The sequence below is a fragment of the Penicillium oxalicum genome, chromosome VI (assembly GCF_001723175.1).
Source record: "Penicillium oxalicum strain HP7-1 chromosome VI, whole genome shotgun sequence".
Classification (NCBI taxonomy): domain Eukaryota; kingdom Fungi; phylum Ascomycota; class Eurotiomycetes; order Eurotiales; family Aspergillaceae; genus Penicillium; species Penicillium oxalicum.
The window spans coordinates 2,593,612-2,606,355 of NC_064655.1; the positions used below are offsets into that span (position 1 = coordinate 2,593,612).

The 12,744-nt window shown below is 50.8% G+C and overlaps 5 protein-coding genes across 5 annotated transcripts; 3 read left to right on the top strand and 2 right to left on the bottom strand.

Annotated features, from left to right (window-relative positions):
- Positions 1-1,231: 1,231 nt before the first annotated feature.
- Positions 1,232-2,723, top strand: POX_f08144 (Ornithine decarboxylase; the record flags this gene model as incomplete). The annotated part of the gene is made up of 3 exons (XM_050116925.1): positions 1,232-1,503; positions 1,569-2,494; positions 2,581-2,723. 3 exons carry the CDS (start codon positions 1,232-1,234, stop codon positions 2,721-2,723), a joined length of 1,341 nt encoding a protein of 446 aa, XP_049967064.1.
- A 1,539-nt stretch (positions 2,724-4,262) lies between these two features.
- Positions 4,263-6,195, top strand: POX_f08145 (Dihydroxyacetone kinase; the record flags this gene model as incomplete). The annotated part of the gene is made up of 2 exons (XM_050116926.1): positions 4,263-4,746; positions 4,859-6,195. 2 exons carry the CDS (start codon positions 4,263-4,265, stop codon positions 6,193-6,195), a joined length of 1,821 nt encoding a protein of 606 aa, XP_049967065.1.
- Positions 6,196-6,910: 715 nt separating this feature from the next.
- POX_f08146 (uncharacterized protein) lies at positions 6,911-7,105 on the bottom strand (the record flags this gene model as incomplete). The annotated part of the gene is made up of 1 exon (XM_050116927.1): positions 6,911-7,105. The coding sequence occupies one exon, from the start codon at positions 7,103-7,105 to the stop codon at positions 6,911-6,913; it is 195 nt and encodes a 64-aa protein (XP_049967066.1).
- Positions 7,106-8,096: 991 nt separating this feature from the next.
- Positions 8,097-9,386, top strand: POX_f08147 (uncharacterized protein; the record flags this gene model as incomplete). Its single annotated transcript, XM_050116928.1, has 4 exons — positions 8,097-8,165; positions 8,431-8,791; positions 8,874-8,941; positions 9,027-9,386. 4 exons carry the CDS (start codon positions 8,097-8,099, stop codon positions 9,384-9,386), a joined length of 858 nt encoding a protein of 285 aa, XP_049967067.1.
- Positions 9,387-9,895: 509 nt separating this feature from the next.
- On the bottom strand, positions 9,896-12,634 carry POX_f08148 (Leucine aminopeptidase 2; the record flags this gene model as incomplete). The annotated part of the gene is made up of 9 exons (XM_050116929.1): positions 9,896-10,561; positions 10,659-10,908; positions 10,962-10,975; positions 11,065-11,190; positions 11,280-11,399; positions 11,459-11,576; positions 11,656-11,878; positions 11,987-12,071; positions 12,212-12,634. 9 exons carry the CDS (start codon positions 12,632-12,634, stop codon positions 9,896-9,898), a joined length of 2,025 nt encoding a protein of 674 aa, XP_049967068.1.
- Between the last annotated feature and the right edge of the window lie 110 nt (positions 12,635-12,744).

The following is a 12,744-nucleotide window of genomic DNA, read 5'->3' on the forward strand; positions in this document are numbered from 1 at the left end:
GCAGGCACTGGGCCTGAAGCAATGGCATCTATAGTGCGCACTTACCTAAAAATTCCGTGTCGTCAAAGGGGGATGGCGAAAGTACAAAACGCAGGCTTTTGAAACCCTGGCCTGGACAGGCTATAAGATCATCAAGCAAGTCTGCTCATAGCTCGCATTACCAATTTATCCTATTTCCCGAGTGCGATCCAGGGATTCCAGGCCTGAACACCTCAGAAACTATTTGACCTCTCGCTCATCCTCCCCACCTCGAGGAAGCCAGGCTCCCCCGGATAATATGCAATATGCAGCATTGACCTTGGCTCAAGATTTCAATCACTTCCGTACCTGCCGGTTTGTGCATCCATTCCATGCATAAACCAAGGTGGCTGGCTGAGGTGACTGCAGATGTGCCAAATGAGGACCTATTTCAGGTCCTCGATTGCTTTGCGGAGCTCGTCCCTTTCTGGCTTGAGCAAGGTTTCCGTGTTTTTCGTCACCGAAAGATTCCAAAGAACACGAGGGTGATGCTGTGGTTACATGCTTTGATCATTATGATTGTCAATGTGCAGTCTTAGGAGAACAGCGTTGGAATGAATCAGGTGGATCTTAGGGAGGCAAATCAGAAATCATCAAGAAGGCCGGGGAAGAAGAGAGAAAAGGGGCTGGTATATATTATGAAGAATCTCGAGTATGAACGAGAGATTTGCAACATCGACCTAGTCCCAAGTCTCGCATGCGGATGAGCTCAAGGGTGTAGATCACACTGCCTTGCATTAATTTCGGCTGCATGTTGATGCACGGCAGCCTCCACCTGATGAGACATGTCACTTTCGAATGAATCTCCACAACAAAAACGCATCAGTTATGTGCGACGTGAGACGCAAATATTGCTCGTGTTGACAATGTCACCGAAGCTTATCGCGAACCCGACGAAGGGTGATACATCATAATGTAGAGGAATGTATGGCGTAATATTAACTCATTCCTTCAAGTCAATCATCTCAGGCTCTGCAGATATGATCTCAAACGTGCAGATTGTTCATGCAAGTTTGATGTGGCTCTCATAAATGGTGTAGCATGAATGTTTTTGTTGCTTTGCCAGCGAAATTCCAAGTCATGATTCAGATAGCATGATAAAAACTATCATGTTGATATCGATCCGCTATTGCTTTTTCAATCTTCACAACGGTTAGATCTTCTTCTTTTTCTTTTACTCAGCGTTCGAAACTGATTTTGCAACTAGATGGTCATGTTAGGTCATTCGACAGAGACCCGGAAAGGCACTGCACTCACCCGTAACAAGTCGACGTTGACTGAGGAGCATGGAGCAGATTCAAGAGAAGGTGTCGTTCTTGATGCGATGAGAGGGAGACTTTCGCCACTGTCCACAAAGTCTGAGTCGGAGCCATTTTGCGTGATGGACCTCGGAAGTGTACAGGATCAATATGAGCACTGGATGTCATCTCTGCCGGCCGTGGAGCCATTCTACGGTATGCGATACTATTTCCCTGCCGTGAGTCAGTCAGTCCTCTTACTAAAACAAATGGGGGGGGATGGAAATTAGCCGTGAAATGTAATCCAGATAGCCAAGTGATATCTATTTTGGGCGATCTGGGGTCTGGGTTTGACTGCGCTTCTCGATATGAGATTGAACTTGTGATCAGCCAAGGCATCTCAGCTGACCGGATCATCTTCGCCAGTCCGTGCAAGAAACCATCCGATATCGAGTTTGCCCGAGAAGTCGGTGTTGATCGAATGACATTTGACAATGAGGCGGAGCTTCGAAAAATCAAACAGCTCTTTCCGCGCAGTCAGCTCATCCTGAGATGTTTCGCTTCCGATCCGTCCGCTACATACAGTCTATCTTCGAAATTTGGGGCGCATCCAGAGGAGTCTTTGAAACTTTTGAAATTGGCCAAATCTCTCGGACTGGAGGTCATCGGCGTGAGTTTCCACGTCGGATCCGGCTCCAAGGACCCGAAGGTCTTCGAGGTGGCCATCAAGGATAGTCGCCGGGTCGTTGACGCCGGTTTGCAATTGGGGCATGAAATGCGACTTGTAGATATTGGAGGTGGATTTTCGACCGAGACGTTTGACATGGCCGCCGTCACGATCAAAGACGCTTTGAACACGCATTTTCGGGGTATGCCGATGGATTTTGTCGCGGAACCGGGTCGTTATTTTGTGGCCAATGCTCTAACCGTCGCTTGTGGGATCATTGCTCGTCGAGATTCGCGAGAGAATCCTGCTTCCCCTCAAGGCCCAATGAATCATATGCTTTATCTGAATGATGGGATTTATGGTTCTTTTTTAACCTATCTCTTCGAGCCATGTCCACAGCCCAAGGTCCTCCGCGCCTCGGGCGAATTCTACCCTCGCACCTGTTCGAGCGATTTGGCCAATTACATCATCTGGGGACCTACTTGTGATGGGATCGATTGCATTTTAAAAGATGCAGAGCTTCCCGGAGATCTGACTTGTGGCGATTGGGTTTATTTCTCGAATATGGGAGGTATGTCACTCCAGACAGAAATGGAGACGAGTCCGTGTGTGTGTTACAATCTGGCTAACCTGCTCGATTGTCTCCTTGTTCCCTAGCTTATACAACATGCTTGACTACCAACTTTAATGGATTTATGGGCCATCGAGAAATCATCTACGTTTCAAGCAATGTTTCGTCTGGAATCAATATCCACCAGGCTGGCGCAGACGGTCTGCAGGAAGGGAGACTCTTTGCGTGACATTCGCGGGCAACTTTTCTTTTTCTGTGTTCCAATTGGCAGCTTTGCGCGAGTTACTATGGGTTTGGCTTTAGTCGTCGTATTCTGTCAGAAAAGCAATGAAACCGATTCAATCCTCATTCCGCATCCTCGAGTCATTTCCAATGATAGGGTTTGCAACCTAAACGTTAGTCAAATCACCAGTCGATCACAGCCGTCTTTCGTCATTTTGGTCGGGGAGGATCGAAACCATCATCTCGTCGTCCATCTCTTCCAAGGTCTCTGTGCAAAGTGAATATTCCAGCGGTAGGGTTATCATGGTCCAGCAGATGTGTGGAGAGTCCAGCATAATCAAACCGAGCAATGCCGAGAACTTGACTGTTTCACAATCCTCAGTGACGCAAGGCCTCTCTGTCCGTAGTCGTTTCTGGTTTTTGTCGGTTGTTGCCCATCTTTCTGTCAAGATTTCTCGATGTTTATTCAGCATCATTATGAACTGTCGGGTTGTTCTTTGAGCAAGCTTCTCCACCCGACGGTATAGCCCTTCTTGGCCTTTCCGAGTGATCGATCTACCAGAGAGCGTCTCTTTCGGCAGGGTCTCTCCTATTTACAACTTACTCTCCCAGCTTTGCATCCTTCGATCTGCTAATTAATATTTTATTTTCGTTCAAGTGACCTTTGACTCTGCGCCTTTGTGTCTGGAATCAGTCGACCAAGCAAACGTGGGGGTTTCCATTCGCCATTTTGAATTCTTGCGGATCAATCTTCAGTCAGACTCGGGGCAACTCCGAGGCGAACTGGACCTGAGAATTCGGGGCGGTACTCCACTTCCATCGGCATCGGCGAAGCGCCGAAATGACATGACGATCTCACAGGGACTGCTTTTGATCCATGGAAGAGAGCAATGAACAGTCGAGCTTCATACAGGTAATGATGGGTCTCGACTGATTTGTGAATGGCTGCATCATAGGGTGGATCAAAAAGATCTGTTGGCTAGAGAGAGAATACATGTCAAGCCTGTTCGAGCCTACCGTAGGGCTGTGGTTGTAACTCCTGAGTACGGACTCTCTAGAACAGTTGAGGATTATCACAATAGAAATAGCAGAAATCTGGAAGAAAAGACATGACGGTGAGTACCAACTACATGCGATCTAGTGATAGCTTTCACGAATTGCCAAGTAAAAGCGACATCCCCCGCATCCAATCCTGTCCTAAGCTTCCCCCGCATTGCCGACGGCCATCCAAAAACCCCCGCGGAATTACCCAAATTGGACGTGATCCCATGATCTTCTGAAGAAAAAGTTGCCAGCACAGTCAGGTCCGAGGTCAGCCATGGTGGATTTATCATTGCTCTCCTATAAGAAGGACTATAAGAGGGAGAGGCGCCCCCCAGAGCTGACCACCCGAGGAGGAGGCTCAAGGATACATTTCTTAGCGTCGCGATTTCTCGCCCAACACACAAATTCACGCCCCAAAAAAGACCCAGAATTCGACGAGTAGAGAGAAAGAATCATTGAAAACACTATAAGCGAGCTCCCCTCCACCCAATACTTGGCCACAATGTCGCCAAAGCACTACTTCCCATCAACAAGTGCCAACTCTCTCGTTCCCAGAGCGCTACGGGCGCTGGTCACGGCAAATGAACAATTAACGCTGGACTTTCCGGAACGAGTCGTGTCCAATGCCTATCATGACGACTCGAAAGTGAGCATCATTGGCGGTGGTGGCTCGGGACACGAACCAGCGTGGAGTGGCTTCGTCGGCGAAGGTCTCTTGTCAGCCGCAGCATGTGGTGACATCTTTGCCTCGCCGAGTGCCAAGCAGATCCTGAGAGCCATTCAGATGGCTCCTTCCACGAAAGGAGTCATTCTGTTAATCACCAATTACACCGGAGATCGACTGCATTTTGGACTGGCGGCGGAAAGAGCCAAAGCGGACGGACTGGCCGAGAAGATTGTCATTTTGCCTGCTACCGACGATGTCTCGATTGGGAGGAGTCGAAACACGAACATGGGCAGGCGAGGTCTCCCGGGGCATGTATTCAGTGAGTTTTCACTTTGAAACTCCTCTCTCTTTTTTTTGACTCATTCTTGGGAAAGGGGGCTCAACTTCTGGAACCCTCGGTTCAAGATGCAAGGCTGACATGTCTCTACTAGCCATGAAAATCATTGGCGCGGCGGCCGCAGAGGGACTCTCATTTGAGCAGTGCGTCACCATGGGACAAGTCATCAATGAGCAAACTGTCACCATCGCCTCCGCACTGAATCACTGCCACGTGCCTGGGCGAGAACAACAGGCTTCTGTCGCGGATGATGCGGTTGTCATTGGTGCGGGGATTCACAATGAACCCGGTCAAGTCCATGTCTCCCCGGCGCCATCGGTCGAGGAGCTGATAGAACGGTTGCTCAAGCTTTTGTGCGATGAGACAGATCCCGAACGAGCGTTTGTCGGCTTTGAAGCAGGGGACCAAATCGGGTTGCTGGTCAACAATTACGGAGGTCTTTCCGTGTTGGAACTTCACGCGCTGGCCGATGAAGTTCAAATTCAATTAGACTCAACGTGGAAGATCAAGCCGTGTCGCACACTTTTCGGTGCATTTGAGACTTCTCTGGATGCTCCAGGCTTTTCGATCTCGTTGTGTAACTTGACCGCGGCGGCCCGTACGGCCGGTCAGTCTGTCGAGGACTTGGTTCGACTCTTTGACAGACCTACGACTGCCGTCTCGTGGCCCAACACCACACGTTCATCAAGTTTGTCGCAGAGAAGAGATATATCCAGCGTCACGGAGTCAAGCAGTAACCAACAAGTTTCCAGTGATAGCTCGCCTCAGATCAACCCGTCCCTCCTCGAAAAGGCCATCCGACATGCTTGCGAGAGGGCCATTGCGGCCGAGCCCAAATTGACCCAATGGGACATGATCATGGGGGACGGTGACTGTGGCGAAGCTGTACAGGGTCTAGCGGAAGCAATTCTCCAACGCATCGGGGCCGGGTGCGCTCAATCTGGCAATGTCTGCGAAGTCATCCGCTCAATATTGCAAGATGTGGATAATATGGGCGGGACACTCGGCGCCATCTTTGGTGTGCTTCTCTCCGCGTTCCTCAGCTCTTTGCGCAAACTTGCCGCGGGGGCTCAACTCGGCTCACAGTCCCCTGAGATCTATGCAGATGCCCTCCAGTCCGCGGTTTCATCTTTGAAGTTTCACACCGGAGCGAGAGTCGGTGATAGAACGGTCATGGATGTGCTTCTTCCCTTTCAGGAAGAGTTTAGCCGCACCAAGAAATTTTTATCGGCGGTGAAGATGGCCGCAGAGACAGCCGAGGGGACTCGGAAGCTCAAGGCGAAGTTTGGCCGTGCGACGTACGTTGGAGATGCGTCCCGTCAAGAAGTGCCTGACCCGGGTGCGTGGGCCTTGTATGAGATTCTTGCCGGTCTGGCTGATGGGCTTGGGACTGGGGATGGAGTCAATGTGACATGTGTAAACGACAATTGAGAATCCATTGACTGGGCAACAAGAATAGCTCAGGTCTTACGGTGTGAGCTACTAATGGCATGCTTTGAGACAGCTGACGACTATCAAAATAACTGAATTACGGCTCATGGAATTCGCCAGTAAACCTCTAATTTTTACATGAGCAGCAAGATGCACTTGACTTGTATCGAGGAGGTATGGTTCCGAGGAGCTCAATATTATCTAGGCAAATTATCTTACAGTCTTTTCCTATCTCGATCCTGTTTGCCATGTCCAATTCATCCAAAGGAAACTATCCCAACACAGGTTCTCAAATTCGATCAGGCCACTACATAGCGCTCACAATGACATCAACCAGGCGGCCCGCCACTCGCATATAAGAAGCTGCTCAACCTCGCCCTGAACTGATTTCTTCCACTCGTCGATTGTCCAATCCTTGTTCAAAAAGGCAGAGTCAAAAAGCAATACCCAGCTCATTTCTCAATCTGATTCCCACACCACGCCAGGTTATCCTCATCATCGCGAGGGGCCCAGCAAGCTCATAACAAAATGGAAGGTCAGACTTGGATTGAGTTTCATACAATTATCATGTTCCTGTTTGTTTTGTTTTGGTGAAATTTTCTTGCCGTGGGAATGGAAACTAAAGGACATTGTAAGCCGTGCAGGTCAGGTTGCTCAATCGTCATCTTCTCAGGATCAACACCATCGTTCCGGCAATTCAACTGTTTCCAAGCCCCTAGATGAGAATGGAAAACACGAGGGTCATGGTGGGAATCACCACCACAACCACCACCACCACCATCACCATCATCACCATGGTGACAAAGGCGATCATCACAAACATCACCACGATGGTGGTGATGATGATGATGATGATGGCGACGGCAACAAGGCTGAAGATGGGGAAGCAAAGTACGCTCTTCGATATCATGACGTCCCTGAAGATATATCAATCTGTTATCTAGTTCGGGAATCTTGAGTGTATCCTTGAACTAATGATTGGACGTTGCGGTGCAGATGACAGTAATGTATCGTCCCGATTCAGCATTGCTCCTTGAGATTGTTGATTTCACTACGCCGACCTACGGACGTGAGAGCTCTTTTCTGATCATACACGGCTCGCCCCCTGCCAGCTTGTTGCGTGGCTTATTATTTTCAAATGAAATCAGTACATTTAGGTTGCTCGGGGGAGAATACATCACCATGAAAGGCCGGGAGCATGGATCGAGACAGGTCAATTTGAGTCTTGAGAAGCGGCAATGGACCTAGTAGTTATCATCCTTCCCAAAGACGAAATGGGACATCTTTACATCTTTTTTAAGTTTCGAGAAGAAGGCTACTGAGGTTTCGAGTTTCGTTGTCTTGCTTGTAATTCCATCTCATCCCAATTAGAGCTGGCTCTCGCGTGTACAACTGGACGCTCTAGCGCTGGATATTGCTGTCGGACAAGTTGAGATTGTACAGGCAGTGTACCTCGATTTCCGGTTGGATCTGACATCTCGGCTCTACACCAGCGAGCCCAACAATTGAACTCCCGGACGGAGATCCAAAATGCACAACTAGGTTGTCATAAGATATCCTCGACACATTTCATCATCATGACCCTCCCATCTTGTCCTACACATAACCACTCCATCTCCCTCGTCATTCCTCATTGGCTGATCGACTGATCGGCCCGATCCAATCAAACAGTGCAAACAATTCTCTTTCCGTCTCCGATCCGCTTGCCAAAAATGATCGCATGCGGGCCCGCTGTGAAGGCAGAGAGAGAGAGAGAGGCAGATTGAAGCTGGTACAATACTGGCGTCATTCATCAGATTCTTGTTCTTGGACACTCGGCCTGGTTGGAAGCCTGATCTTGACCACTTTTCAAAGTGAGCATTTCATTTACGATCTCTGGTTTCGGGGGAATTGTGATCAGAATGTCTACGATCCGCGTCTCTTCACTATGGGCGCGAGAGCTGCGCGGCTCGCAACTTCAGCATGTTCAGGTGAGTTTTGCGGTTTGATGCGAGGGGAATGTTTGTCGAGGGAAGATGCAAAGAGGAAAACAGGGAGAGAGAGAGAGATAGAGAGAGAGAAAGAGAGGGAGGGAGAAGGGATAACAGAGGGAGTTGTACTACGACCTTTGAGACGTTTCTGTCTAGAGTGAATTCCGGGGGGATAAGGAGAGGGCGCGTTTTTGATTTTTTTTTTCTTTTTCTTTTTCTTTTTTGGAGGACTTTTCTCTGAATACTTACAATTTTTCCATATCAGCGACAGGTGAACTCTCGTGGATATCTCTCGACTACCTCTTGTTCAACTCCGACTCTTGTGCGAAGCGAAAACACGACCCAACATGCGACGTCACGATCGACTCCCTCGAGCTCGAGGCGCATATCCTCCACATCTCACACCTACGCCCAGGGCTCCGCCCTCTCTCGTCTGGCCAAAAGCGCCCTCTCACCCGGTAGCTCGGCCGAAACGTATGTCGCCTACGGCATGACGCAGAAGCTCTTCCAGGCATGTTCCAGTCAGGCGGATTACCAGGTACCGCAGGCGACGCAGAAGGATGTGCCGGTTCCCACGACCGAGTCTGGTGAACACTTGGGGGTATCAGATAGTTGGTGGTATAAAGGTGAGTTCTTCTCATGATCTTGCTTCTTTTTTTTGTCTCTCCATCCTCTAATCTTTGATTCTTTTTCTTACATCTTTTTTAGAACTCGGCCTCATTCCCACATTCTCAACTTGGTCCCAGATCACCTTTTTACACATGTACCTCCTGACCGTCCGACTGCGCGCTCTGCCCAACCGCGACAGTTTCCAAACTTACTCCCGCCACCTGATCGACCACTTCTCCCCACAACGCCGAGCACCGCATGGACGATCTGCACGATATCGGCTCCCGGTCCATTCGCAACAAGTACCTCAAGGATCTATTTGTGCAGTGGCGGGGCATCATCGCCGCGTACGACGAGGGCCTGGTCAAGGGGGATGCAGTGCTGGGCGCGGCCGTGTGGCGCAATCTGTGGAAGGCCGAGGCAGTGGGACCGGATGGAAAGGAGTTGGATTGGAGTAAGATTGCCTGGGTGGTGGCGTATATGCGCCGGGTGACGGCGCAGCTGGGGAGGATGGAAGAGGCGGATATCGTGATGGAATTGAGTGGGGCGATGGGAACCGAGTCGAAGATTTTTGGCTATTCGCCTTTGGATCGAAAGATGGTAGAGGGATGAAGTGAGGGGATTTTTGGAAGAGAGAGAGAGAGATTTCATCAAGAGACGGTCAGGGAGGGGACGCACGGTTTCTTGATGGCCTAGCCATCTTTGAAAGAGGGAATCTCTCGGTGGTGTGCATGTAATTGTACTCTATAGATCTATTGTTTCTGGTGTTTTTTTTTGTATGATTAGGAGGGATTTGTTCTCCATTCTTTTTCTTTACTCTGGTTGGTATTTCGACACGAATTCTCCGTGGTGACATGATGTAGAGGAGAGCTGCAGTTAGGCTTAGGAACTATCTCATCACTCGAGACGATTATTGATACAAGCCAGTCATGTACGATATTCTTCAATCTGATGATCAATCCGTCACCCTGGTTCTCTCTATAGCAGCCCCCCCCCCCCCCCCCCCCCCCCAAAAAGGCATGTCGAGTATAGAAGGTCTTTAAATGCTCAAAGCACTTCTGATATTCCGCACAAGTCACATCCTTAAAATCGAGATTGATGATCTTGTTGTTTCATTGCTCTTACGTTTTCTCTTCCTCTCTCCCTTTCCCTTCAACCCAACCCCAAAAAAACCCCTCTCTACTTCTTCCCAAACAGATCCTTCTCCACCATCCCCGGCAAATCGGATGATAAAAGTCCTTGTACTTTTCAAACGTCTCAACCGCCACCGCGCGGTTGATCTTGGCCAGGTTCCGGAACAACGGGCGCACAAACTTCATCCGACCAATGCGACCCAGCAGTTCCGTGGTCGGCGCGACGACGCTCTCGTCACCCGCCTTCATGCCCACCTGGAGATAGAGATTGGCCACCTCGATGTTGGAGCTCTTGGACAGGCCGTACACCTCTCCCATCAGCTTGGACAGGTCGGGAGTGAGGGGCTTTTCCCAGAGAAGAATCTGCTCCAGGAAGACCAGGATCTGGTTGGCAGCCAGGCCCTCGAGATCACTGGCCTGCGGCTTGAAGCCGGAATCGGGCAGGGATTCCCATTTCTTGGCGAGCTCGTAGACGACGTCGACCATGGAGGTGTCGAACTGGGGCTTCGGGGGCAGTCCGGGGGCGTAGAACCAGGTGTTCCAGTCGAGCTCCGTGAGGAGCTGGGTGGCTTCGGCGTCGGATTTGAAGAAGTCGAGGAGCGTGGCCTTGAATTCAAACGAGTCGAGCGACTTGCACTTGAATGTGGTAAAGTACTATTTCAACGGGGTCAGCGGGGGATTGTGTTCCCTGGAGTCGTTGGAGAGGAGCGAAGGGCCCCCCCGTGACAAGTGGAGATGAATGAATACGTACGTGAGGAATGAACTTGTCAAACTTGGCCTTGCCCACGAGGTTTTCCAGGTGGAAGAGGAAATTGAAGCCCTTCTCGTAAGGGATGCTGGAAAACGCATCATCCGGATCCTTGCCCTTGAGGTCAGTGATCAATTTGGTAAATTCATGATCCTTGCCAAAGTGGTCCACAGAGTCCTTGAGGGCCTTCCAGCCGATAATGGCCGAGAAGTGGCGGTAGGCTTCACCGTGGCTGTTGATGGGAATCATCACGCTGGTTAGTTACAAGCTTGAGAAGGGAGGGGGCTGCAACGGATTCGAACATACACGGCAGCCAGGATCTTTGAGAAGACAGATTAGCATCAGCCAAGAAAAAAAAGGAGTTTGAAATCCCCATCCCTGAGAAGACATGAGGAATGTGACGACTTACTCGGCGCTCAAGATAAACGGTCCAGCCCTCATTGAGCCAGAAGTGCTCCCACGAGCAGTTGGTCACGAGGTTACCACTCCAGCTGTGGGCCAGCTCATGGGCGATAACATCCACATTCTCTCGGTCCTATATGATTGCGAATCGGTGAGATATCGACCCATGATGACACCATGGACATGATCATGACCGGCCGTCTGGTCTGAATCGGAACCTACCTTGGAGATAATGCTGGGAGTGGCAAAGGTGAAGATGGGATTCTCCATTCCTCCGTAGGGGAAGCTGGGCGGCAAGATGAGCACATTGTACTCGCCCCAGGCGTAGGGGTACACAATTTTCTGACGATTCCATTAGCTGTGCCGATGCGGGCAGATCACAGCGAGTCACGGTATCTCACCTCGATGGTGTTGATAAAGTTCTCGGTGTCGGCCTCGAGTTCCCACTTGCATTCGTCCAGCTTGTCGGGGCTCGTGGCAACCACACTGCGGGGACCGATGGGAGCCTCGGCGACGTCGCTATACAGGAGTTAGCCGGAACCCGCCTGACTGGGGACTTTGGGAGGGTTGGCAGAAGGGACAAGGAGAGAGATCTGACCCGGATGCAATAGCAAAGAGATAGCTCGGAATCGGCACCGATTGGTGGAAACGGTACACCTTGTTCTCAGATTGAGTGGTAGTATCGGAGGCGTCTCGAATCGGCAAACCGCTGGTCATGACCGGCAGCGGGGAGGTGATGTTAAAGTCAAAGGTACTCTTGACATCCGGAGTATCCTGGCAGGGGAAGATGGAGCGGGCATGGATGGCCTGGCATTGCGAGACTGGTGAGACGTTCCATCGTGTCAGTGAATTGGTCGATCCCGAGTTAAGTCGGCGTTGCAGATGCGGAAACTGGAGGCATTGACGGAGTCATGTGCAAGGACACTTACACATGTATGGGTGCTTCTTGTTGGAGGTTTGCGCCGGGGTCAACCACTGCAGCGCGGTACACTCGTTGGTCGTTTGAACCGCAATCTAGCCATGATGATTTTAGCAGTGCTTTCGAGCAACGGGGGAGCTCCGTCGTTGCGCGTCTCTCCCGCACCTCGTGCTCGCAAGACAGGGGCGACAAGACAGGTCCCGAACAAAGAAAAGGAGAGGCATGAAGAACGCACATCGACCTCCACAGTCCCGTCCAGCTCCACGGGCTTCTCCAGCACAATCTTCAATGGGGTTCCGTAGGGAGCCACGGCGGGCATCCACTCCCACTGCGACTGCTGTCCATTGACCTTGACCTCGCCGATATCGAGATAGCTCGTGTCGAGGATGATCTCACGCGATTGCGCCTCGGTGGTTGACCGGAACTGGTGCACGACATTGCCGACCAGCTTCTTCTGGTCGAAGAGGATGTCAAAGGTGGCGGAGATGTGGGTGGAGCGCCAGTGGTGGTAGTTGCTCAGCGTGTTGGGATCACGCGGGGTGGAGGTGGCCACGGCCATGCTGGATAAGACGCGTGGACGGAACAGAAAGGATCCGAGATGATGCGTGGTCGAGGAGTAGAGACGGCCCAGTGGTCGCGAGAGAATGGATGGATTCATGTACAGGGTCTTCTGGATTCCTAGCGGTGTTTATGTGATGGTTGGGCACTCCGCTGAGCAATCTCCAAGAGGGGCAATCGTCCGTGGTGGACTCACTCTAATGCTCCTCT